The following is a 27327-nucleotide window of genomic DNA, read 5'->3' as shown; positions in this document are numbered from 1 at the left end:
TGCACTTTGCTGTAGCAGCTGATTTCAGGCACTTGCTCCATCTAATGATTGTCTGTGAGACCCTAGCCCCTCACTCCTCCCCTCCCCACCCTCTGAATCAATTGTGGTGTGTTTTTTTTCTTTCTTTTTTTTTATCTGTGTGTGTTTAACTGCATGCTCTCAGTCTCATCATTGTTGTTTCCCATTCTTTCTTTTTAAATGTGTAATATTTCTATTGTTTTGGGTCTGAAACAAGAGTAAAATGTAGCTCTGGACTCGCCACCCTGTGTACGCTCACCATCCATACATCTCAAGGGCCCAAGGCAGCTTCTATTTTTGTGTCCATTTTTTTTTTCTTTTCACCCTGGCCTCCATTCCCATTTGGCATGGGTTTTGATAAATTATTGATGATACGTAAAGGCTTCACCCTCCTTGCAAGAGTTTTGAGGCTGACACGGGGCTGCAGTAACTTGGCTTCCAAACTAGTCCATCTTTTCTTTATCAGCACCATCTCTGCGGTAACACCCCACTTGCTTGAGCAGTCAAACCGCTTGGAACTATGCAGAGCTCTGTAAAGAGGGTGGAGGGCACAGTAACCCCCCAAATGATCCAGGTCTGCTGCTATGTATTCTTTTTGTTCCATGAGATTTGTGACAAGGAAAAAATAATCTGGAAAAAGATTTGAAAATGGTGGGTGTAAATCAGTGAAGGTAGACCATCTAAACAGTTGGTGACGCTCCAGAGATTTCCTCAAGCCTTGGGAGTTCAAATCTAATGCTGAGGGTCTCCAGGCTACCTTTTTCTACCCAAAAGTGTCCTGGCGGTGACCTGCTGGGCCCCAGTTCCAGTGGAGAGCTTGAGAAACAAGTCAGCTTGTGCATCACCTGGTTCAATTCCCCTGCCCTGGGCTGCAGAAATTATTCCTGCCTCTTGAACAGAACCTGGACAAAGCATCTAGGGTTTGCCCTTTTGATCAGAGCTGTAAATAATCCTCTGCCTAGGGATGGCAGGGTGGTGGAGAATCTGCACTTTACTCTTGTTGGCCTTTTGTTTAATGCATAATTTTAAAATGCCACGTTTAGCTGTAACTTTTATAATTAAATGGCAACTGTTAAAAGTAATTTAAAGATTACATTCATGTAAAATTAGCTGTTTAATTTTTTTTTGCTCAGAGAAGTATAGTGTGTATGTGTGTGTGTGTGTGTGTGTGTGTGGTATCTGAGAGCTTTTCACCATTTTCCCTAACGTCCTGTGCTTCCTTCCCTCTCCTCCCCCTCCCCTTTCTTACTTTTAGGTTAACAATGCCACTGCGAGAGTGATGACCAATAAGAAGATGGTCACACCTTATGCAAATGGTAAGAGAGACAGTTTGTACTAATGATAAGCTGAAACGTTTGAAGAAAGATAAAAGGGAAAAGTCATGACCTCTCCTCAGGACCGAAAGAAACCAACAAAACCCCACAAACTCTTAATTTATACCATTATCCAATATAACCCTAAAGTGTTTGTGGAGAATTACCATTTTCCAGATGGAGAAGTGGGAACAGAGAGAGGTAGGGACATGCCCAATGTGGCCAATGTGGGTAAAGATGCCAAGGACCAGCGGGTTGCCTGCACTACTACTGCAAGCTGATGCTGTATGGTGGGATGTGCAGTACTCCTGTGTCTCACTGCCATCGCGTGGATACCTAAATATGAATGCAGAAGCATAACTTAAGATGTGCGATTAGCTTAATAACTTAAGGTATCTCAGTTTAGGTTTTCTCTGTAAAAGTACAGCTGTCCCCAAGCAACCACCAGAAGAGAGCCTTTGCGCTGCTCGTTAGCTTGCATTTTGTTTCAGACTGCGCCCGTGTTCAGTCATTTCCCAGTGAACCTAAACAGAGAAAGACCAAGTTGTTTGGGTAGTGAAGAATCCTGTTTCATTGGGATATCTTGGCAGTTCTCTGTGCAGTCATTTTACTTCATAGGCATATATAGCATAGAAAGTCATTCTCCCAGCAGAACTGAATGCTGCTTTGATAAAGACTCTGAATCTGAGTCATTGTCCTGAAACAGGCAGCAAAGTTCTTCTTGGTCTGAAAATATTCCCAAACAGTTTCATCAAGGCAGGAAGCTGCATACAGGTAGTTGCTAGTGTTAGAATCTGTTTTGATTACAAAGTAAGACTCCAAACTCAGAAGATAAAATTTCTTTATGTTGCTCTGCTGCCAACTTACTGAGGGGCCCCCTGCAAATAAATATTACTTTGGGTACAGAGCTGGTGAAACAGGGCCAAGCAAAAGGCCTGGGATTCTGGGTCACAGTACCCAGAAGGAACTAGGAGATTTTGTAACAAAAGGCAGTGCATCCATGGTATATTGTCCTGAAAACAAGGGCACAAAATGTCATGCATGGGACTGTTTGGTAACGAAACTTGGCTTATCTGTTTAAGTGGTAACGTACCAGAGTATTTTGCTTTTGCAGCCAGCAGTTTAAAGCCAGCCTTAAAGCTATGCAAAGGAATTTAGTATTAGACCAGGCTTAAGGTGTACTGGCAAGTGTGGTTGTACAACTGTTGTTAAATTTGAGAGTTCATAGTCCTCTTGTTGCCAACACTGGAGTATTTTGCCATCAAGGTGAGCAGTGCAGCAGCAGTGTGCCTGTACTTGTAGAGGGAGCCTGTGCTGCATCTGTCAGTGATACTCTGCCAACAGGTGAAGGGGTGGTGTTGACCATCTGCAGTTCACAGAGTTGTTCTTATGGCTTCTAGAGTGCTTAGAGGTGTTAAAAGTTCAGCAAGTGCACCAGGGCTCCAAGGCAGGGGAAGCATATGGATTTATTTAAATAAAAATGCCTCTGTGATTGCTAGCTGAACAGCTGAGACCTTTCCTGAAAGGAATGCTTTGTGGAAGCCAACCCAGATCACATTGTTAGCTTTATACTTCTTTTCTCCCCCGTTAGAGAGATGGAGGGGGAAGAGACAGATAGGTTTCTAGATGTGACTGGAAATATGTACCAACTCATACCCATACTTCTTTAAGCCCTATTCTCTTGTAGGTTTTATCTTGATGATTTGCAGTTCTTGCCAATTATTCACATTATATTGAAATCATTTCTCTGTGAAGGCTTTCACCTGAAAAGCAGCATAAAGAAGGCAAGAAATACTAAAATAACAGTGAGGAGAAAATGTGAGATGAATAGAATGATTTGGTTTTATGAACTATAGTTGTGTAATGCAGTTAATGAATAAGTTCAGACACTGTTGCTTTTTAGCAGATCTCTAGCAGACAAGACAGAAGGATTCAAAGCTATAAATTGACTTGCCTGAAATGACAGTCTGGGCCGGTGGCTTTATAGAGGGCTTGGATCTGCAGTGTTCCCAGTGAAAGTAGGGAGGAGCTGGCAGCAAGGCTCCTGCAGGGAATGCCAGGTCGCATGGTGCTCATGGCAAATATGCATATAAGGTAGTTGGCATTCCCACAGCAGTGCCTCTGCCCGCTGCGGATCAGCTGATGTTTTGCTGTTCCCTCCAATACAGCGACCTGGACCTAGAGCTTGACATTAGGAAAAGGCAGTTGGCCTCCATCTACACCAAGGGGGATTGAGGCGAAGCAGAAATTGGAAAGAGCTGTGCATGTGAAGCTGGGGCGCATGCAAGAGACCATTCCCCCTACCCACGCTGCCCGTTCCTTCTCTTGGTGTAGATTTTGGCATTCACTGCAGTCTTTGTTGTTTCAGGTTGGAAGTTGAGTCCTGTGGTTGGAGCGGTGTACGGCCCTGAGTTATATGCAGGTAGAGCTTAAGTAGACACTTCCACTTCTGCCATTTAACTGCAGTGGTGTTTGTTTATGTTCTTAATCTGCTGTTTCTTTATAACCTTTTTACGGTTTTGTTTTTGTTTTTTATTCTTTCGAAAATTAAATTAGCGTCCAGCTTTCAAGCAGATGTCTCGCTGGGCAATGACGCCGCAGTGCCCCTGTCAGGAAGGGGGGGTATTAACACTTACATTCCTTTAATCAGTAAGTAGCCCCCAATGGCCCCTGTATTGTTACTGTGCTTGAGTTAACGATGACCTTTTACCCTTCTTCTCTCCAGTCTGTATAATATATACTTGAAAGGATGGGTCTTGCTGGGAATGAGTTTACCTTGAGCTACAGTATAGTGTGCAGTTGCTGTAACTTGTTCATCTGCAGTGTCTTGCTGTACTGCCAAATGGGTCCTTCTGAATGACAAGGAGGCTGCAGAACAAGGGGAGGGTGTGTGTGAGGAATAGGCCATTCCCTTGCTCCCCTCCCTCTTTTGAAATCGAAGAAACCAAATGGACAAATCCCTAAAGTACATATTATACAAGCTGCTAAACCATGGGTCTGCAGGGCCCCTAGTGGCATGCACCTGGATGCACGCTGGGTTGGGTTTGTGCCCTGGGACTCGTTCCCTCTCAGCATCTGTTCTCTCAGTATCTGTTTATGACATGTTTGCAGATGCCTCTGAGGTTTTACAAAGTTTCATCATGAGCCAGTTTACTTCAGTTTAAAGCATAATAATACAGGCATTGCTACATGTGGTGCCAGTTACTGGTCACGCTTGTTAAATGAAGGTGGGCTCTCAGTAAACTGGCACTTTATGGGAAATTGCTGCTGCTGTTATATGGGCTATCTTGTCTTTCAGGCTTTAAAATGAACATACAGAGGATTGGGTGGCAAAGAGTGGGAGGGGAAAGGAGGGAAGAGACTGATGTAAGTTGGTTGACTTTAAGGGCCTCTTGACAAATTATTTTAAAGAGCCTCTGCAGTTTTGGAAGAACTGCGTGCTGTATTGATAGTAACTCCCCGCGCTTCTCAGACTCTAACCAGACTGCATGGCGGTGTCGAAAGGTGGGGGGATTTGAGCCCTGTTTGGGGTGGGTAAGGCATGCCAAAACATTAACCTCTTGCATGCCAAACCTCTCTGCAACCCTTCTCCCCCCAAAGGCCATGGTGTAGAAGGAAGTATGTATGGGATGCTTGCTGGGTTATGAGCATGTCCCTCTGCAGGATTGACGCCAAATGTCCCACCGCTGTGGAGCTATTGTGTCACTTTGTTTGAAGCAGGTGGTTGTTCTCTGGCTCGGAGCTTGTATCCTTTTCACCTTCCACCTTGTCTGTTTTCACAGTTCCAGGCTTCCCCTATCCAACTGCAGCCACCACAGCCGCCGCATTTCGGGGCGCCCATCTGAGGGGCCGAGGAAGGACAGTGTATGGGGCAGTGCGGGCAGTACCTCCCACAGCCATCCCTGCCTACCCAGGGTAAGCACTGGTCACAAGAGCAGAGTGCTCTGCACAACTGTGTCAAATAGCTAATCGGTTAACAACAAAACCCTAAAATTGTCTGGATGGTGAGAGTCAAGATCATGCTAGTGCCAGAGCATTCTGCACACAATGGCATCCAGTGGGGGCAAATCTAAATTTTTCAGTGTTAAGTTTTCAACTGAAGCAATTTTCAGTACTGCAACAGCTTAAAGTGCTGATGGGTTCCTTCTCATAATTTCTCAATTTGTCTGTATATGGTATTGGTCATCCATTGAAGCCAATATGTTATAGTGCTGCTGAGAAGGACACAAAAGAGAAGATCTAAAATTCCTGAAAAGGTTCTCCTCTTTGCACTCCATTTGTGTTTTCGTATTCAGGAATGACGAATATTATCCATTACCTTCATGCCTCACCATCTGGCAGTAGGACACAGAAGAGCCAGTTACCCACAATGGATTTGCTTTCTTTGTTGGAGACGGTTTAAAAAGGTTTAAAACAAAGATTAATCAAGTCCATTAATTTAAAGCTGGGAGTGTTTGGGATGTAGAGAGAATGATAATGCAATGAAGCAATGGCAAATGTGTGGCCTTAGCATTCTTTGCCCTCAGATTTTCACTTAATGCAGTGCAATAGATGCTGTTACAAAGGAGTATTCCACTGTTTAAAAGTAGAGGGAACTAGGTCTGTATGTGAGTTTTGTTTCGGGTTTTTGTTGGTTTGTTTAAATATGATGGAACTACAGATAAATCAGCAAATTCCTTCCAAACTGTCTTTTTTTTTTTTGTTTGTTTTGTTTCTGATTTTGAGGATGCTTTAATCATATTGTCTCTGGAGTTCTACTTGCCGTATTTTCCAGGCAATGTTCTCAGAAAGAACAGGAGTAGAAACGAATCCTCCAACACAGAGATGTGAACTGACCCTTCTTTTCCTTTACACTAGACCCAAAAGGGAAGAAAAAAATCATAAATCTTTTATTAAAAAGGAAAGTGGAATCCATACACATCAGTGCAGGGAGCTGGCCTGATATGTGCTGGATAAGCTTACAATACCTTCTGTAGCAGATTAAGTGATGAGAGCTACTGTGGCCCTTTTAGAGTCCAGTCTGATATTTAAAGTAGAGCTCAAGGAAGCAAGCTGCAGTGGTCATGTATCTGTCTAACTTTGCTCTTTGGCAAATCTGGCAGTGTTTGTATTTAATTCACCAGAAGACTTAAAATGAAACCTCTTGTCTGAACATTGGTCTTCTGAACAGAGTGTTTCTTCCAGGTTTTCAGATCCACCTTTTTGCCACCACTCCTAGTTTACATTCTCTATCCTCTAACCATAGCCTCTGACCTACAACTTGTTTGTCTGTTATTCTAAAAATGGCCCAGTCCAATTTTACTGGGGAGTGCTCCGCAATGAAACAAAGCAGCAGAGCTGAGCTAAGTGCTGCTGTCTAACAGAATATGAAATATTTGCACCAGTGAGGGGGAATGTGCTCTTCATCCCTGGGAGTAACAGCTGGAGCATTCCTAGGCAGAGGCTGTCACCAGTGGGGGCACTGGGAGGGCCTGTCTTTGATGTAAATCCAGCCTGAGTCCCATGTAAAAGGTTTATTTTCATTTGGAATATGGGCCAGGCTCCAATCATTAGCCCTTCCAAATACTGTCTCATGTCTGTGTTTACTGATACTACACTGAATTGTTCTGACCCTGCTGACTGATCCCATGTCTTCATGGGCAGCATACTACCTAGTAAACATTTACAGGGCACCAGTAAGCAAGGCAGATTCACAGAGGCCCAGAACTGTCCCTAGTCCCAAGCACTGGGATGTAAATAACTACTACTGGTGGTTTTTGTCATCATAGTCAGTGTCTCTGCAAGATACTTTTGTAGAACGAATTTGATTCCTAGTGGAATAATACAAAATGTACTATTCAATTCCATGTTGCAGTAACCTGTAGGACAGCCACCACTCCGTGTGGGTACTGTTGACCTCCATGGGGTCAGGGACAGGCACACGTTCCTGACACCTTACCCTCCATCGGTTACTTTCCTCCTGGCCAGTGGAAAGATGGAACCATAAGATCAGTCAGCAACATGAGTGACCAAGACATAGTGAGTAATGCGGAAGAGGACAGTAAAGTAAGCTGCAGGTTAACTCAAACCTGATAGAAGGAATTGATTTTCACAAACTTCAGTGGTGTGTAAGTTACAAAACTTAATGGTATCACTGCATTTGAGACCTTAGCAGAATTAAAAAAATACAGAATGTAGATTAATAAAAGTTCGCTGGTATTGCCATACTGGATCAGACCTGAGTGCCATCCAGGTTAGAGTAAGTTTTGACAGTGTCAAGTGCTAAACCAGAGGAAGGTGCAAGAAATCATAGGTCTTAATAGTTCTAATATTTATTTCAAGAACTCAAGATTTGCTAATGCATATGTGGAATGCCCATAGTTATGTATGGCTATGGATGTTTATCCAGGGAAGGTTTTTGATACCTCAGAAAGCAATTGCTTAGACTGTTGGAGGTGATGTTAGATAGTCACCTAAACCTGACTTCAAATACTAATGCAACCTTCAGTTTATAACTGAGGTGCCACTTGGTAGAAATAAGGAGACATTATAGCCTCTGATATGTAGCACAAGTAAAAACTGTACTGGAATATTGCCCTGATTTGTAGCAGCCACGCTTTTAAAATGAGAATGCTGACAAATAACACTTCAGACCAAAAGCTGTAAGAATCTAGACGGTCTGAAGAAAACTCTCCTACTGTAAAACTCTCAAAGTTAAGTAAGCTTGATACATTTCATTTCTCAAACTATAGGTTAGTCATTGACTTGTGCATGGTCATTAAATACCTATATGAAGAGTAGACTTGCCATGGTAAAGAATAATTTAGTCTGACAGTGTAAATATATGCAAGATTCACTGATTTGAAGCCAAAGTAGGTGGAAGACTAGGTGCGGGAAGCAGAGAGGTTTGAGGGTTTGAAGTGTTATTTTCATTCCTTTTACAACACAGTCAGCTGTTGGTACACCTAAATGATGTGCTGGCTACTTTACAAAACCTGCCTATTTCTTTCTCCCTTGGATGTGTTTTAGCTCAGCTAGTAGGCTTTTTACAGGTGACACTAAGATTTGATGGGCTGCCGGGCTGCTATATACTTCTGGTCAGGCTACATAACTGGAATGTGGTTCTCAGATGAAGGAATTCTCTCAGTTTTTGCTAGCATTAAGAATCATGAATACGGATAGTCTACCACATGAATAAACCTTGCTAAGTTTCAGCCCTGGGAGTTGGTGTCAGTCAAGTCCTAACTAAAGGAGAGATGGAAGATTCACATGTGTTTGGATGTTTGGATCCAGGAAGTCTTACTCTTACCTGTTACTAGTGTTCCTTGCAGTTTTCTCTGGAGAGCTGATGCTAGCATCTCTTGCTGACAGAAATAGTGGCCTGATCCAATGTGGTAATGCTTATGTTCATCCAACTGATTGTGTTTGGAATAACTGTTAAAACTGCTAACCTGTTCATAAACCAAGTCACTTCCTCTGTCGTGCGTTTGCCTTTCCTGCAGGAGCAGGTGGAGTATCACTGCTAAAACACTCCTGGTCCTAGATAGAGAACCCAGCAATGTAAGTCACTGCCCCAGGAGCCAAACTCTTTGTTATGTGGTTGTAAAAATTTAGCTTCAACAAACATGATCTTATGGCCTGCTTCTCCCTGCTGAAGTGGCTCCCCTCTTCCTCTAACAAGGGTCTCTATCTTCATACCTGCTCCCAGCGCTCTTGGAGACTACAGTAACTTTGTCCATTGGGAATGGAGTGTACTTTTCCTGGGGAAGGCAGCAAGACTAAATTATTCAAGCAGTAGCTAACACTGCAAGATTTTTTTTTATTTTTTTATTTTTTTTTTTTTTTTAGTAATAGCATGCAGAATTTTGGCAAGATCTGCTGGGCTTTTTTTGTGTGTGTGTGCCTTACAATAGGTGGGTATCTGAGGGTGGCAGGCTCTTCGCAGCATTTCACATTCCATCTGATGAGTAAAAATGATAGTCAAAAGAATAGCTAGTGTTCCATACCTTCTTTTTCCTTAATTTTATGGGTAAGTCATGCACATCAGATCCATGAACATAACAGATGGTGGGGCTAATGCTTTTTAAAGCCTTGAGCAAGTTGGTGTGGAGCTCTTCAGAGGACAAAGCTGAAGGAAATTCCTCAGTATGTGAAGCACACGCTGAACTCAAATGGGTGGGGGGCATCCCCTCTCTTCCTTCCTCATCCTTCCCCAACCCCTGTCCCCAGAGTGAGCTGTGTAGCCTCCTGCTAGTGAATGCTCTGGTAAGAGCAGCTATTTGGGAGCCCCAGGCTCTGTTTAACAGTTTTTGTACTTGAAGTTCTGAGAGAAACAAAATGATGGCTTAAAGCAGAAAAAGCACCATCCCATGGAAACCCTTCCAGTTGCTCCTCTCTGCTGTGGAATAGGTCATTACTACCAGGGACTCCCACTGCACCTTTCAGTTTTCGGATCTTGGACCAGTCACCTAACCTTTTTAGCTCATTATCTCTGCTTGTGAAAGCAATGCATTGTGGGTATTTTTGGTTTTTTCTTTTCAATTACATTTCTCTGTGTTTACTTTGATCAGAATTGATTGACTTGTTTTCCTGAGGTGTTGCATCGGTTCTTTAAGATGCTGAATAATAATACTTTGCATGCTTGTGTGATCAGCCAAATCTTATCGCATGTCTAATGTGCAGGGTAAAAGCAGGTGATGTATGGATGTCAGAAACAAAAGTCATGCAGCCCTGTGAAGCGTGAAAAATGTAATCAGGCACAAGTCTCTGAACCACACTTCCTGACATAGGTGACTCCAGCCCCTGTGGGACGCCTTCTGTGAGGGGCTCCTCAATTTCACAAGCCCACTTGATGAAGCCAATGTTTCTGTGTGTTTAGGGGGTAACTAAAATAATTGCAGGAGAATAACCAGAGTGGAGGTTTCTAAACCCTTGTGTCTCTCTTCAGGACGTCAGATCTTTTTGAGGCAATATTTACTGTCCAAGATGGTGGTTCCCCTCCCTCTCTCCTTTGCATACTGTCTCCCCCTCTGCCCGCCCCTTCCCCCTTTGCATGCCATGGAAGATGACTTGGAGCCGTGCGTGCGCACACACATTCTCTTGCTGATTTGCTCCTGCCAAAAGCCCAGGTTGTGGATTCATACATCACCTGCCTGTGTAAAACGCATGTGCATGCTGCCGTCCTCAATAACCGGAATGTGTTTTCTGTTCTTTTGTTTTTTGTTTGTTTTTTTGTTTTTTTGTTTTTGTGTGGATTTTCTGCAGTGTGGTTTACCAGGACGGATTTTACGGTGCTGACCTCTATGTAAGTACACACACTGGAGCCTTCTTGTCCCCAACCCCTGACAAGCCAGCCTTTTTTTGTTTTGTTTTCTTTTTCTTTTGGTTTGTTCGTTTGGTTTGGTTTGGTTTTTTAAATATCATTTACTTTAATTTTCTTCTTCCTTGTGGATATATATATTTATATATTTAGGAATGCAAGCATGCTTCTCTGTCACTGCGCTTGCCCCTGGGTGCAAGACCTAAGCCTTTGGGTTTCCTGATCATTGCCAGGGTCAGTTTATTGGGTGTCCTGTCCCCCACATGCACACTGGTACTAATCAACTTGAGAGATGATTAGCAAATTAAAATTTCTCTCAACACTTCTCTCATTTACATAATTTGGTATAAAAATAACAGGACTGGTTTAGCCTCAGACCTTCCCTTTCCTTCTCTCCCTCTTCCCTCCCCTTTCTCTTCCCTCTTGGGGCCCTTTCAGGTTTGATTTGTGCAGCCCACACTACACTGAACAAGTTGTATGTTTCAAAATGTTCACGTGCCACTGGGATGTGGAGATTATCCCTTTGGGGAAGACACTGGGACTGATTAAAAATGGAGACTGAGATGCTAGAGTGAAAACTGACATCTCATTTTGCTGGTAGAAATGGCACCTAAATAAGCTAGATTCTCTCGCCTCTTCGGGGAATTGTAAAGTACAAATATGTGGAGATGTTCGGTTACAAGAGTCAGCAGCCTCCTCCTGTTTGGGAATTAGCTGTGACACCACGGGAGACTTTGTCCTGTCATTGTCTTTGTCCTACTCGGTCAGTCTGTACTGCAAATCTCCAGGGTGTCTGTGTGTACATAGGTGGGTTGTGGATGGAGGTATTTGAACGGGCCAGTGAGAAAAGTGGTTTCCTCTCTGAGGGAGAGCTGTTGCAGAGCAGGAATATGGTAGGAACATGCCTTTCAAAGCAAAAATATTCAGGGCCACTACTGCCATTGCAACTTGTGGCCTGCCTGGCTCCAGCAGAGTTCCCTGTTGTGGCATTGTAGGTCATAGCTCTCTGGAGAAGTTTTGTATAGTTTGGGTAGTGGCACAATTGTCAGCACGGATTTCTCATTCCCGCTCCTTTGAAGGTGCTATTCCTGACATTTATAAAGAGGACCCTGGGGTTAGACTCAGGATAATGGATGGAACTAGCTTTTGGATTTGGTTGGTTTATATGGAGGATCGAGTTCTGGACAGGTGGTTTTCCCAGCCCAGGTACAGGAGTTGGAAGGTGTGCTCTCTGAGATGGAGAGAACTGCGTGCATTTCTTCACTCTTCCATATAATATCTTGTGTGCAGTCCTTTAAAGATTGATCTGCCTAGTTAAGTGTTTCTTTATAAAGCTGTGTCAAGGACTACAGAAGGTTCTGCGTTTTCCTGCCTCACTCCTAAAACACTAGCTTTACAGACACTGATTTGCTATGGCAAGAAACCAAGAAAATGAGTGGTGCTTAGTGCCTCTTCCCCCAGAGCGTGGCATATAAAAGGCTGCCGTGTTGAAAGGGAAGACTGGCCAAGGTTACTCCCTATTTCTTCTGAGAAAGCTCCATCAGAGCTTTTGTTGGGGAGGAGAGGCTTACTTAACATGTTTTAAGGACAGAGAACTCAGCAGTGAAGAACACCCCTAACCACTTGGTGCTGCAGAGCAGTACTGCCGCATAACACGAAGCCAAGCCCCCAGGTCAGGGTAGAACCATTAGGTGGATTTCTGATGACTTTGCTGTTGGTGGCAGTGGTGTCACTGTCAGAAAGCAGGGTGATAGAAGAGAGGATTGCATCAAAGTAGATGGTGGTGCTTTTTCCTGTGTTATTGCTGCCTAGAGCCCTCCAACGGAGCTCAGGAAAAAGTTACCATTATCCAAACTTGAAGTTGCCCTTCCAAACGATTTGCTTGACGCAGGTGGAATGATTGCAATGTCCCTGTGTCTCGCTGATTTGTTGTGCTTTTCACTGCAGTGCTTCCATCCCCCTGGTTGCTGTGATAGGTTTACCCAGATTCTGGAAGGGATGGCAGAGGATACTTCAGTTAGGACCGGGGGGAAGTTAAATCGAGATTCTCTTAAGACTTCTGAGTCCATAGGGTTGTGGAAAGGAGCTGAGCTGGCAGGGAGTGGTTAATGAATGGTAGGTAAGAAGAAAGGGAAGTGTCCCAAGTTTGGGCTGCTTTTTCTGCATATATGCTATGCACCGATTTCTCATTTTCCTCCTCCTCCTTTTCCTCACTCCTTTTTTCTTTCCTGGGGCAACCATCCTGCTAGCCATTTCTTCTGGGAAGAAGGCATTCCATCTGTTGTTGGATGCGTCCCACTCTGGCAAGACACCTGAATTGATAAAACAACCTGCCCCAGGATGCAGAGGGCTTCATTTCGGATCATAAGAAAGGTTATCTTTCTTCTACAATGGGGTCAATCTGGGTGGTGGGGGGGGAAACCCAAACAAACCCACCCATGCAAAGACTGCTCCCGCTTGTGAAAAGCGTGCTTGCATCCACTGGAAAGAAAAGGCTGGTGAGCCCCGCTGTGGGCTGTTTGTATGATTGTTTCTTTCCACAGCTGTGTTTTTTTGAACTGCTCTTCCTGTGTTCTGTTATAGAATAGTCTTACAGGAACCAATCATTAGCGCTAAAATACCTCAGGTAGGAGTGCCAGTGTGACCTGCCAACCAATCAGATTGTGGATTGCAGTGGAAAAAACTGAATTATACTAACCATTCCAGCACCACATTAGAGATGGGAACAGAGGCTTTTTTAGAGCAGCGCAGACTCACGTGTGAGCCAAGCCCCCGCTGTAGCAGGGCGGCGTGTGTCCAGATTTCATACCAAGTGGCATTTCACTCAAAATAAAAAAAAAACAAAAACCAACAAAAAACTAAAAACCAACAAAACTTAAATTCAGTGGAAGGGTTAACAAGGTCATGCTTGTCCCATTACCATGTAGAAGCACCTGCTGCAGTGGACACGGTTGTCCTGTCACCTCTTTTAATTCATTCATGCTCATTCCTGGTGCACGTATGCCACCCTTCTAATACAGAAATACCAGAAGCGGTTCTAGCCCTTTCTGCTTCTCAGCTTCTGTTACATCGAAGTATAGGGGTGGAGAAGACACATTTGAGAGATGACAAATAAAAGATCCTAAAATTGGGCTCGCTGCCTAAACCTGGCAAGCAGTAAAACGTACCTATCTGGTACCATGAGTTACACATTTCTCCAGGCATATGGAGACACTTCCATCCTAGGGGCAGAAAGGCTCTTTGGAGTAAACAGGGCCAGTGACATACTTTGTGTGCCCTTCTAAGGCAGGAAGGGAAAAAGAAAAGGGAGGTTTATACCACACTGACATAGTAAGCTCTAGTTTTGGATTTCCTCCTGCTCTCATTGGATTGATCACCTGATACGGACTTGAAGAGTGGAAGAAAAGATGTACTTGAGCTGAACTGCATAAAATGCTAATTTATTTTCATTAACATACTCAGTAATTGGAATGCTGCTTTAGTTGGGATTGCAGCTTCCTGTATATGTTGTTTTTCCATGTTTGTCTTATTTCAGAAAATATAAGAAAATACTGAAAAAGCTGTCATTTAATGTTAAAGAAGGAATTTTAAAATAAAAGATTGCTTTGTTGATGAGCCAAGTAACATCACAGAAGAGTCATTTTAAATTTGGGGTTTTGTTCATACCCAAGCAATATAGCTGTTTGACAGCTCAGGTCTGTAGGCTCAAGCACTATGTGGGGAAAGGGGTCCAGCACAGCCCCAGCAACACTGGGAGGCCAGATAGACAGAGAAAGAGAACTTGACTCAAAGCAGCATTTAGGCTGGTGCTCATTTCTCTCACATGCTCCCCAGACAACCCAAAGCCTGTACCAAAAAGAGCTAATCTTGATTTACACAGTCCTTTTGGTTGTTTTTAATGCCCAGTAAAAATGCATAAGCCTTCTCACTAGTTCCCATTTCCTTATGGAGGCAGTACTTAAACAGTCCCATTGATAGAAATGCCTCTGACATAACGTCTTTGCAAGAAACTGAGCCACACTTACTTCTTTTGAAGTGAGACTAAATATTTTTAAAAACTGAACCTACAAGGGTAACCTGTCCCCGTGGAGCCAAATAGGTGGAGTGGGAGTTTGCATGGCTGTCCTTAGTTTCAGGCACTATGCCACTCAGTGGTTTCTTCTGTTGCAGTTTGGCTCTGGCACTGAAGGAATGTGTTGAAGCTAGCAAGGGCCTTTTAAAAAATTTTATTTATTTTTAAATAATTATTTCTTTCATTTGGAAACAAGGTTTTTCCTCTTTGTTGCAGCTGCTCTATGCTGTTACGGTTTATATTTACTGGAGTACCTGAAGTGGGTAGCACCAGAAATCACTGGGGGTCGTAGGACCCTGCAGCTGAGCTTGTGGATGAGCTCTGCATATCAGTTACAAGTTTTGTGTGACAGGAATAGCAGGAGAAGATATCTGGTGCATTGGACAAGCTGAACAGGCTTTAGATGCATTTATTGCATTATATAGGTGGATCCTGGGTTATGGAGAACAGGAGCATCAGCTGGGTAAGGCAACCTGTACAGTGTCTGCTCTGTATGGTCCCAGAGCTTGGTGAAAAGATTTATGAAAAAACAAGTAATAGTTGCAAGAGGTCTTCCTCTTTCCTTCACCGTATTTTGGTGTATTTGGACCTGCCGGTCATGCTGATAAATACATCCCCGTCTCAGAAATCTCCCAGCTGTCCACACTCATTGCTCCTGTGACAGGAATGCACCATGCCATTATAATCCCCATTCTTGGTTTTATTTGAAGTACACATAAGTAGACTTTGCAGATCGCTTTGAAATGAGCAGGTCTGCCTGTGCGTGTGTACCTCTATCCTAAGATTTTTTTGTTTTTTCCTTTTTTAAGTAACCAGTAGCTTCAATTTTGCATCAGTGCATGGTTAAAAAGCAATACACGTCAGCTATTTCTTAACTTCATTTCTCCAATGAATTATTTCTCCTGTTTTTTTGTTTTGTTTTGTTTTTTTGTTTTGTTTTTTTTTTTTTTTTTTGTTTGTTGTGCAGTTGACTGAAGAAATGTTAACATCCCGCTCTAAATCTCTCAGTGGAGTCTCTGTTCCCTTCTCTGATATAACAGATGGGTTATTGCTTGTTATAATTATTAACATTGTGGTGTGGGACAGGGCTAGGGTGGGAGCCATTCTGGGGGGCGAGGGCGGGGTGCTGCGGGAGTCGTTAAGGTTGGAATGTTAACTCCAGTGGTGACTGACTGTTTCCGTAATAGCAGGTTGTTGTGGCTGCACGCTCTAGTACTTGAGGCTGTGTACTTCACTGAGCTTGTGGTAGAGCCTAGGGCGAACTGCTGTCCCAAGAGAATGCTGGGATGGATAGAACTAGCCAATATGAGTCTGAACGTGGTGACTTTGCTGGTTGTTCTAGCTCCAGATGTCAGCATGCTTAGTTTTTAATTTTGATTAATAAATGTTACTCCATTCCCCCTCCCACACCTGATTCCAACCCTTCTTTTCTTCTTCTTTAATTTTGTTTTTTTGGTTTGGTTTGGTTTGGTTCTGTTTTGTTTTCCTTTATGAGAGATACGAGTTAAAAGACAATTATATGATAAGCCTTTTTGGTTTCAAACTGCATCTTGCTGTCATGTTCAGAGTATGTGCCAGGCACATTTGAAGTGGCTTCTGATCTGAAATGTGACTGGCAAGTGTGAAAGTGTGGGGCAGAATGGAAATCAGGGTGCATGCTGAGGCGAGCTGCCCTGCGGAGGGTGGTGCCTGGAGAAAATACCTCCTACACTGTGCCCAAGTGACAAACCAAGGGTTCAGGAAGCTCATAACCTAAGGGGAATACCACAATGGCTTTGATACAAAGTTTTGTCTTAATTTGGTGAGGTTAATGAAGCTTTGATTTGAATTAAGGGTGCACCTCATTCCTCTTGACTCTCTCACATTTTACATGATGGTGCAATGACACCATGGCAAAACCAAGCAAAACATCCCCAAACCATCAATCCAAAATGTAGGATTTGAAACAGCCAGGTGAGATTAAAAGGGCTAAACTGTAACATGACATCTCTTCCAGGCCATGTGGTGACTGATGTTTCACAGGTGTAGATCTGTGTTGCTTTTTCTCCTGTTAACTAGAAGATTGAAGAGGCTGCAAGTCCCTTTTCTCTGGAGTAGGAAAGGGTCTGCAAACATGTTTTGGATAGCATGTTAGCCTTCACAAGGCTAATGCAGGCCACACAAAACAAACCAATATTAATTTAAAATCATTACTTCTGATTTAAAAGCTACCCAGGTCCAGATTGAGAATTGTTGAGCAAACACACAGTTCTGTAGTGGAGCTGATCTTGTACTCTTAGTTACATATATGCAAAAAATATATAGGGAAGAAGTGGTAGAGGTATGTTGAACTGTTTCTGGAGGTGAAGAGCATAACTCTGCCTCCTGGTCCTTCAAGCCCTGAAATGTCAATTGGAAGAAAAAAAAAAAAAACCAGAAGCAATCTGGAATTTTCTGATGGTTTTTTATAGCTCATTGTGTTTCTAGAAAGTCAAAACTATGGTTCATTTACCAAGCCCTCACCCCCAACTTCAAAAAAATGTGTTCAGAGATACAATAAAGATCTAACCGGGGGGCTTCAGAGCCCCCTTTGCTGCCTGCTGTGCCACCTTTGTCCCTGGTCTGAAAGGTGGCTGGCCTTGGTCTTTTAGTACCGCAGGCCTTGCTCTGCCCCAAGAGCTCCTTGTGGGAGTTCCAGGAGGAGACTCACAGGTTTTCCTCTGAGTCAGAATTCACATTTTGACAAGACAGCTGTTAAGTACGTTTTTAGTAACTACCTCTGATCACCTTTGCTACAAGTGTGTAGCATGGGCAGAAATGCAGCAGCAGAACAGACTCTTCTGGCATAAATTCCCTTGACCTGTTTCCTTTTTCTATGGAGAGGAGGGGAGAACAGTCTGGTTGGCCTCAATGTTGGTTTGCTTGTTGACAGCCCTGAAACCACCAGGGACTGTCTTCTCTGACCATCTTTTCCTGATTGCTTTTTGCCTTCTCTGGCTATTGATACTTTTGCACTTGTGGACCCAATTAAATTCAAGCCCTTTGGGTTTTTCAGGCTGTAAAAAAGAGAGGGTAAAACAAAAAAAAAATAGGAATTTCTCTGAATGGTCCCTGTTCTAAAATACTTCATATAAGGTGTCCACCTCTGTTTTCCCCTCCATAAGAGGAAGGGGCCATAAAAGTTACCTTGCATGCAAGATTCTGGGTCTTTCCTTGTTTCCATTTCCTCCATGCCAAATTGCATTTTTTGCAGGGTTATAACAATGCTCAGTCTTCCTTTAGTGTATTCCTTCTGCTAAAGAGGATAATGGAAGGGCCTCCCTGGTCCCTCTAAGGAGAGGAATATACATGAGTTAATGGGTGATGCTTGTGATAGACATGACATGGGAGCTGATGCAGTTTGAAACACTTCCTCTCCTTGTGATGTGTGTGACATTTTTTAAATTTTTTTTTTTATGCTCTGCATGGGTGGACAGGTATCTGTAAAGTCAGTTCTCTTCTCTCCTGCAGGGTGGATACGCAGCCTACAGATATGCACAGCCTGCTACTGCAACAGCAGCCACGGCCGCTGCAGCCGCTGCAGCAGCTTACAGCGATGGGTATGTAAGGGAGAGGTATCCATGGGGGCTCGCTTGCTGTGCTCAGGGATTCAAGGAGCATTGATCCATCACAGAACTTCTGCTTCTTGCCCCCGTTTCTTTGTCTTACCTGCACTCGCATGCACGCGCATGCATGCACCACCCGACACGGAAGACTTGAATGCACGGTTTGTCTCTGCTCCTGGACAGTATTGCCCTTGGTGTATGTGAGCTGGCACAAATCCTGGCCTCTTCCCCATCCTTGTGGTTCTCTGCACAAAGCAGGCACCGTGGTTACACCCTCAGAGGCAGAGATCTGGCTCTGGGCAGGTTACTTAATCTGTGGGTGTGTTTCTCTCCCCATCATAAAGTAAAAATGACTCAGCTCGTGCAGTGCTCTAGGATGCTTTAACATGCAGCTCTGAATAGATACAAAGGATTGTCTTCATCAGAGTGCTTGCCTTAAGATTTTTCATTGCCTGTGCAGTAAGGCCGTGTTTTAATCCTAGCACATGTAAGCCCATTAAAGTTTATACTCCTCTCATAGTGGAGAATTCCTCACTGCTTTCCATTTAGCAGCTGTTACTGTGCCAGTAGCACTAGTGCCAGCAGTCACTCTCCTCCCTAATTGCATCATGCAATTACCCAAAGGTAAGGGGTGCACTAGCTGTCATTTCAAGGGTGCTGACCTCTTTCCTGCAGGCCAGGCTCGTGGCCTCTGCCACATTCCTCCTGGCAGGCCGTTCTCTTGCCCATCTCATACAATGCATGGCAGCATGCCCGTAGGATCTCTCTGCAGAGGGGCTGCCTGCATGCCTGTGTGTGCGTGGATGCATACATGTGTGTGCAAGGGCATGCTGCTGTGGTCAGACAGCTACTTCTCTGCCCCTCCCAAGTGACTTTTTTTTCTTTTTATATCTTTTCTCCCTCTCTTCAGTTATGGCAGGGTGTACACAGCAGATCCTTACCATGCCCTTGCCCCTGCCGCTAGCTACGGAGTTGGCGCTGTGGTAAGTGGGATTTTCTTTCTTGGGCTGTTTCTCATTTCCAGCATGGGGAACAGCTGTCTGCTGGGTATCATGCAGTGAAACTTCACCCAGAAAAACTTCTTTGTTGAAGGAGGAGGTCCTTAGCAGCAGTGCTGGGTTCCCAGTTGTTTGGCATTCATATCTATGTGTGCACTAAGAAAGGAACCAGGCTGTAGGAGACCAGTTATTACTTGGTCTTGCACATCATCTACTACAATGAAAAATGAAAATGAAAAGCGACCAGAACTGCCAGAAGCCAGAACACTGTTGGTGAATCAGTAGAACTGTATTGAGGTGATACATAGAGCAAAAATCAGCAATAGTTAGAGATTCAGGATACCCTTTCTTGCCATTTTCAGTTCTAGGAAGCAAGGGAATAAGTTGTTCTTGTGACATCTTGCAGCAGAGCTGCTTCACTTGGTTCCCTCTTGCACTAGTGGAAGGATTCGGTGTCCTGCCTGCCAGCAGTAGTTACACAAGGGCAGGATGAGGTATGCTGGCATTGGAGGGGAGTGGAGCAGCTTGCTGAAAACATATGCTTGCCCATCTGCTAGCCAGTGCAGTATCTGTGTTGTTGCAAAGGCTGGAATACAAATGTGTTCAGAGAAAAAGACACCTAAAAATAGGTATCTGCAGTGTAGCACCTCTGTTTCAGCCTCAGCTCATCCTGTGGATTCTCTTTAGTCAATGAGAGAAAAGCAGGTAATTCTAGGATACCCAGTCATCATATCTATTTTAGACCTTTACCTTGAGGTGAGGTGAAGAGCATCCTAGAAGTCCTGGTCTCTGCAATCTGTAAAGGCAGCCTGGACAAGTGGCTTGAGATTAGGACTGGTGAGTCCCCTCTGTGGTACTGAATTCCCTTCCACCAAGACTTGCCAAACTTCACCTCCAGCTGGCTGGCCATGAGCATGCCCTCCTGAGCCACATCTTTGGTTTTGCAGGCAGAGTTCTCTCTTGCTTCTTAGAGGTGCTGATGGTGGTGGGTCAGTGCCAGGACAGGCCCGTTGGTCCTGCCAAAAGCATTTGGGTGCAGTCCTGGGTATCTCTTCACAGTTCTCCTCCTAACAACCTTTTTTTTCTCCCATTTCATTTCTACAGGCGAGTTTATACCGAGGTGGCTACAGCCGATTTGCCCCCTACTGAAGTGACGTGAGCCCCCTGCAAATGGGACAGCCCCCCCAGTTCATGAGGCCTGGCTATTGCAATATTTACTAGTAGAGGAACTCTATAGCAAGTTGAGGAGGAAAAACAAAAACAAAAACAAAAAAAAAACAAAAGAGAAAATACTTTTTTATACCTCACTATGTTCTTTGAATATGTATTTTTTTTCCTTTAAATTTCTGCCTTTAATTCTTTTGTTCCAAAGATTGTGCTTTTTTGTTTGTTTGTTTGTTTTTTGTTTTCATTTTTGGGTTTTTTTTAACTGTGGTAAAAATAATGCATTTCCGTGTCTGTATGTTGGTGCATAGCTTATCCTACCAATCACGGAAAAGGCGATTAGTGATAAGGAAAGCTGTTAGAAACTGATATCATGCAATTAATCAGGAACACGCAGACAGAGTTACTTCCCTGGGTCTGGTGCTTGGTGCCTGTGAGACAGGGAGACGTGAGGGAGAAGTCTCCACCTGCCGTGTTTCTGGTCTGCAGAAGGAAGCACTCTTTGGCTGTGGCTGGGACCTGAATGCTGGTGGGAAGTAGTCATTTGCGTTTGGAAGTGGGGGAAATGCAGAGACTTTCCTTGTTTCCGTCACCATCTGATGTGCACAGGTTGTGACAGTTTCAGCAGTGTAAGAACTTTAGACTTCGCAAGAGAAGAGTCCCTCAACCTGCCCAAAGACTTCAGCTGTTACCTGCTGTATAGGGGACAAGACTTTGAAAGGAGTTTTTGATGAGGATGATCTTTTCCCCACACACGGAACTTTTACTCGCTGGCTTTTGTCCACTGCAGGTGGCTGTAATTGTCTTGGTTTTCATTCCTCCTTTTGAAGATCTTTCTCTCTTGCTGTCCCTTTCCTCCCCTTCGTTCCTCGAGGAGTGGCAGATGCAGTGCAGGATCACGCAGAGTACCTCTGTTGCGGGCAGCAAGTGGTTAAACTTGGGGAGGTGAAGCACCTGCAGCCTCGCAGAGGAAGAAAGCGAGCAGAAGAGTCGAGCATGGCACACGCTCTGAGGCCCAGCGTGCAAGGGCTCTGCTCCTGTTCATCCTGGGCTGATTAGGTGCTTCTGCAACTATGCTATTTCAAATAACGTGAGTGAGGAAAAACCAGTCACGCATAAGCTGCTTGAGTTGAGGGACAAGCATGTGAGTTTGTGTGGGGGAAGAGGATCCTTTACATCTAAATGTGATCCTGAAGTAGTTTTGTGTCTGGCAGAAGCAGTTCGTGCAAGCTCTGAATTCATAGGAACTTCCTACCACAAGCTGTTTCAGGCCCTTCCATAGCTGCATTGGAGTCCCTGGGTTTGTTTTGCCCAGCCTCTCATAGAAAGTTGTGCACCTGGTCTGCTGAGTCCATATAGACACTACATATTAGAAGACTTGGAAGGCTAGAGACTAAATAACTGAGGGCTCCACGACTCCCAAGACCATCTCCCTTCTGCTCTCACATACAGAGAATTTGCTGTATTTCAAAGACAGCACACTTAGAGGACTGTGAGCTGTGATGTGATGCGGAGTTGCTGCTCTCCAGACCTCTATGTTCAGCTGCTGGCTCCTAGAGTGCTCCCAGTAACCCCAGTGGTCAGAGGCAGGCTCTAACCACATGCTGGAGAGATGCAGAAGTGTAATTGTACCGTGCTGCCTCGACTCCATGGGTTGGTGCTGGGGTGAGCCACTGCCCCCAGAAGGGCAGCTTAGAGTGTGGGTTTGTTGGCGGAGCCTCTCCGGCTCCTGTCGAACACCTGCTTTTCCATCCACCGCTGAATAGGAAAATTCCTGCATTTAACACTAAGCAAGCAGAGGTCCCGCTCCTGGGGAGGTGTCCTGGCCCAGCCACACACAGTCACACATTTTTTGCTCTTCCCCAGTGATAGATGGAGCCTCTCTGTGCACAGCAGAGTGGAGACACCTCAAATGGGAAGAATGGGAACGCCATTAGTTAAGCTAGGGACCCTGAAGCTATTGATTTTCTGGAGGAATAGCTAGATAAAGGGGACACCAAACTGCCAGCCTGTTGGCCACCTTTTTTTTCCCTGGTTTTATTGTTGGTTTTTTACTTTTTTTTTTCCAAGCCAAAGTTTGGTTTGTTGCTGTTATGACAATTTTTTTGTTGTTTGTATATAAATATTTTAGCTTGAAAATAGGGAGGGGGGGAACAGGGTGTTGGGGCTTTCACAAAATCTAGGAAATGAGGGAGACTTGGTGTGTTTGGGGGCTTTTACTGCCTGAGTTGGGGTAGAAGAGGGAGGACTTGTGGTAGAGATAGTCATATTCAGGGGGAGTTAGTTCCACTGCAGAGCAGCCAGGGGACTTGTGGAGCTGGGATGCAGCAAAAACCTCTACTGGACTTGTTCTCCCCGCTGTGGATGGAGGGCCTGAGCGAGGCCATCCCTCCCCTTCCCGCCGGCAGTTCTCAGGCTGTGAGCCCAGGAGCATCTGCAGAGCCCTGCTGGAGCAGCTGCTCCCCCACTGCCCCTCTCCCACATTCAGTTCAGCTGGTTCTGACTGCTGCTCCCCAAAAGCTGGGTTCTCCCTCCCTGAGTCCCCTCCCCTGCCCTGGCAGTGCCACCTGCAATCCCCCCCCCACCACTTGGCCTCCCTGGGAGTGGGAAGGCCAGCCCCATTTCTGCCTCCTGGCAGAGTCTATGCATGGCAGCTTCAGCCCGCCCAAGTATATTAGGAATGTGAGGGGTTTAGTGCAGAAGCACCCAACCTTTGGGGGGCCGTGGTCCCCCGATCTCCGAGTAATACCTGTTCTTAGACCATCCAGCCTGATTCCTCCCGTATGCGAGCCTGGCCTGCTCTGGTCCCTCCCTGCCGGGCTCCTCTGGTGCATTAAGCAGCCAGTGTCTCTATGACTCCGCAGTTAATGCTGCAAGATCTTCCTCTGGGGGAGCTTGCTGATATCCCGGCTTCCTGCTCTCAGCACTGAGCTGCAGGGGGGACACCGGGACACTTGCATGGCTGGGGGCCAGAGGTAGCTTGCTGGTTCCAGGTGTCCAAAGCACCAGACCTCCCAAAAACTTGCATGGCAAGGTTTCTTGAGTAAATGTTGTGCCGTGACAGGAGAGCTCTTCAGCCTTTCTTCCCTGTTGGCAAACAACAGCTCCAGTTTCACTCTGATGTGTTATGAACTGGCTAGAGATGCTTTCAGAGTAGCCAAGGTGTGGCTATATCCATCTTCTGAAGAAGTGAGGACAAAGCCTATATCTCCCTATGCAAAATTAATTACGTTTAATAAATTGAACTGGGCCTTGGCTTGTTAGAATGATGGCAGCTAGTGCTTGTCCGTGCGATGGGTCTGCAGTCACAGGTCCCTTGCAAAGCAGGGTTTGAGTTTCTGAGGGAAAACACACAGGCAGCCTGGCAAATAGCTTGCTGTTTGTCACCTTCTAGCCTGGTGGCATCTGGGATTCCTCTTGATGCAGAGAAAAAAATGTTTCTTTAAGTGTAGCTGTTTGTACTGTCTTTCAATAGGTCCAGCCAGTACATGATGACATACAGATGAAATTTTGGTTTGAAGAGTTGATTTATATGATGTGCTGGTCCGTATTTCCTTGCAGTTACAGTTGTGCTGGTACAAAGTAACTTCTACTGGTATAGCATATTCTCTAGTGGGAATAAGTTATATGGATGCCCAGCACATGAGCAAACTGTTGTCCCGGTCCCCATGCTTGGGAGGCTGCACTGCTGTAGGTGGGTTAGCTTTTCTAAGAAAAGCCATGACAGGACCTGGAGGCGATGGGGAGCTCGGTATGAGCCTGCTATAGCCAGCTTTTCCCAGGTTAAGCAGTTATGTGGACCCTGTGTCATGAGTTCAGATAGACAAAGCCATGTTTAAAGATAGCTGTGGCTTGGCTGTTCCAGTGCCTGAGAGGGAGCAGACTTGCCCAGCGAGGAGCACTGGCTCCGGAGTCTGAGACCTGTGTTTCGGACAGGGCTCTGTCAGTGACCCCTCAGGGCTCCCTGTGGGGCAGTCTTGTTGCTACTTTAGACTTCACTTCCCCGTCCCTAAAGTGAAGTTGAAGTTTATCCCCTGTTCTTACCCATTTTGAGATCCATGGATGTGAAGTGCACAGCAAGAGCTGAGGAGGGTTTTCTGAGTAGCTGGCTCGAGTGCTGGTTGTGGAACGGTTAATGAAGCCATTTCCCTGCCTGAAAAGAGACACTGGCTGCTGGGCTTTCAGTTCCAGCACCCAGAACTCCATCAGTGGGGAATACAAAACAGAGCCTCCTGGTTCTACCCACGTTTTTCCCCAGCCCATCCCTATCTGTATCTTCCCATCCTAGCCACGAAGATGGAGGCAAGTGGAAAACAGGTTTGGGGAGCACTTAGGAATTTAATAAAGGGAAACCCAAACAACAGCTCTGGGGAGCGCTTTTGCTGAGTCTAGCTCCAAAGGGAAAGCACACAGGCAGCCTGGCAGAGGGCCTGCTGCCTGTGACCTCCAGCCTGGCGGGGGGAATGCTGTCCTTGGTGCAGAGGGGTGATTTTTAAAGTGTTTTACCTGTTTGCACTGTTTTAAAATAGGAGGGGGGGGAAAACAAACCAACCTAGTGAACAAGATGAACATCCAATGTAAACTTCTTTGTGTTTTTATTTTTGACATGCTCTTGGATAATGTCAAACATTTTGTAGTATACACCAGTGAGACTTGATTCTTTGTTGCATAAAACACTATTTTTGGTGATGTTAATGTCTGAAAAGCCCATTCCCTCCATCCCCACTACTGATTGCCCTCTCCGCCCTCCAACCCCAGTAAACTTCTCTTCTGCAATGAAAACTCCAGTCAATAAGGCAAGCAGGAGTCTGATAGCCAGAGTGTGAAATGGGGCCCTTTGCAAGCAGGCTGTGGGGTTTCTGCCTGGTACGCTTTGCTCCAGCCAGGAGTTGTCAGGATAGCCCCTGTCCCTCTGCAGTGCCTGCATTAATGGCACCCTAAACAGGACTTGGGGTGGCCAAGCCTCGTCTCTGTTGCCACTGCTGACCCTGGAAGACAACTTCTTGCTGGGGCTGCCAGTGCTGCCAGTGGTTGACCTCTTGGGGCCACAGGCTGCAGCTGGCCCAGGCTTGTGCAGGAGACCAGCTTCCCATGCTGCCTCTCAACTCGTGGTAGAGCAGGAATGCATCAGCCAAAAACCTTGCCTGATTTCACCAGGAGATTGCTGGTGTCTAAAGCCGTCCACCCAGATATTCATTTGGCTGGCAGTCTGAGTCAGCAAAATGCCTGTTAATCTTAAGAATGTTTTTTCTTTCTAAATTTTTGTTGTTGTTCTGAAGTGGGTCAATAAATCTCTTGCCAGATTCCCAGTTCTCTGCTGGTGGAGGGGCTTGTTGCTTCCCTGAGGAGTAAATTCCTTACAGAAATCAGGCCTCCCACATGAGTAGTCTCAGTTCTGGTCATGTTTTTCTATTTTTTTCTGTTCACAGTATTTTTTGTGTGTGAGTGTTGTAGTTTTGGCAGCTCGATTTGGCTGCATTATCAAGTGACGAAATCATCCTCTTATACCCCAGGGGATATGATTTGGTTTTGTTTTCTTTCCTTGGGGTTTTTTTTTGTTTTTTTTTGTTTGGGGTTTTTGTTGGGTTTTGTTGTTTTTTTTTTTTTAGTATGATAAATCCTGCTTGTAAATAGCTGGAGCTAAAACCTGGGGCTGATAGCAAATGAGAACCAGGGCTGTAGAGTGATACGGAGCTGGTGGAGTATTTTACTGACCTCACAGGCTGATTTCTTTGAGACTTGGAGATTTTCAGTGCGAGGCTGAGATGCCGCAGCACCTCCCATGGCAGTGACAGACTTGCCCCTTCTCGCAGTCTCCCCAGCACCTCCCGTCGCCAGGTACTGCTGGGGAACAGGACGTGTCCCACGTGGGACGCGTTCCCTTCCCCTGGATCATTTCCTAGGACGCCCGAGCCGCTTGCCCAGGGTCCCATTTCCCTGCTGACTCTGGAGAAGCAGTATCTGCATCCCAGGGCTTTGTGACAGCCTTTAACTTCCCGCCCTCCCTCGTTAAGTATCATATTGTATAGTAGCTTTCAGACCATACAGTATTCATTGGGTTATTCCTATTATTATCAAGTAGCTGGAATTGTGAAGGTTGGAGTAGTTAGATCTTTAGCTTTTATTCCTTTTTTTTGTATTACTATCCATGTGTATAAATTATTGATCATGTTGCTGGCTTTTATAAACTCTAAGCAAGGGGGGAAACCCTTCCTAACCCTTTGCAAATGGTAATGAAGCACTGTTTTTAAATAAAAGAGAGAAACACCAGTCTGCTGGCTCCCATGTGTTGTCTGTTTTTCAGCACATCTGGATGAATTTTGCTGGTGCATCTCCTTGGCAGGTAAAACGCAAAGAAGGGAAGCTGGTGTGAAGAACAAGCCGGGAGATTGGATCTTCTTAACAGTGATAAAGGGTGAAGCCTTGGCAAGTCATGCTGGCGAAATCCCAGCTCCATCTGTTCCTATACCAACCTCTCAGAAAATCCACACCTTTCCCTGCCATTCTTTCCCATTGCTGCTTATTAGCAGAAAAGGGCCAATTGTTTGGTATTTAATAAGAAGCCTTTTTATTTTTTTTTTTTCTCTCCAAGCCTAGTTGGCGTTTGAGCCTGTTAGTGAAAGGAGAGACAACCACTTCAAATTACGGTGTCGGCATCTCCTTTAGTGCCTGTGTAGCCACCCTCGCTCCCTCCATCTGTGTTAGCACAGGTTTAATAGTTAACACATAACTGGAAGCTGGGGTTCCTGTGTCGGCATAAATTTCCTCTGGGAGTTTGGACACGTCTTTTAATCACTGCCCTTGTTGTCCTGCCTGTAAAAGGAGTGTTGCTGCAGACAAGCAGAAATTCATTCACATTCTGTGTAGTACTTACAAATCC

The 27327-nt window shown here is 45.0% G+C and overlaps 1 protein-coding gene across 19 annotated transcripts in view; it reads left to right on the top strand.

The window, feature by feature from the left end:
* Positions 1–26717, top strand: part of RBFOX2 (RNA binding fox-1 homolog 2) — a 172099-nt gene extending 145382 nt beyond the window's left edge. For 8 of the 19 annotated variants that reach the window (XM_042051165.1, XM_042051162.1, XM_042051178.1 and 5 more), the window contains 9 exons: positions 1274–1334; positions 3700–3753; positions 3888–3980; positions 5114–5246; positions 13213–13255; positions 15669–15745; positions 18191–18279; positions 19196–19268; positions 20388–26717. In XM_042051165.1, the coding sequence (XP_041907099.1) occupies positions 1274–1334; positions 3700–3753; positions 3888–3980; positions 5114–5246; positions 13213–13255; positions 15669–15745; positions 18191–18279; positions 19196–19268; positions 20388–20442 (678 nt within the window). In that variant the 3' untranslated portion in view covers positions 20443–26717. Of the gene's footprint in view, positions 1–1273; positions 1335–3699; positions 3754–3887; positions 3981–5113; positions 5247–10574; positions 10615–13212; positions 13256–15668; positions 15746–18190; positions 18280–19195; positions 19269–20387 lie in introns of all 19 variants that reach the window. The other 11 variants (XM_042051163.1, XM_042051161.1, XM_042051169.1 and 8 more) reach the window with 7 other exon arrangements.
* Positions 26718–27327: the final 610 nt, after the last annotated feature.

This window comes from Corvus kubaryi, unplaced genomic scaffold, assembly GCF_017639235.1.
Source record: "Corvus kubaryi isolate FWS band 111438036 unplaced genomic scaffold, C.kubaryi_AGA036_p1.0 74, whole genome shotgun sequence".
Taxonomy (NCBI): Eukaryota; Metazoa; Chordata; class Aves; order Passeriformes; family Corvidae; genus Corvus; species Corvus kubaryi.
Note: the sequence above shows the minus strand (reverse complement) of the source record. Positions and strands in the feature narration are given on the sequence as shown.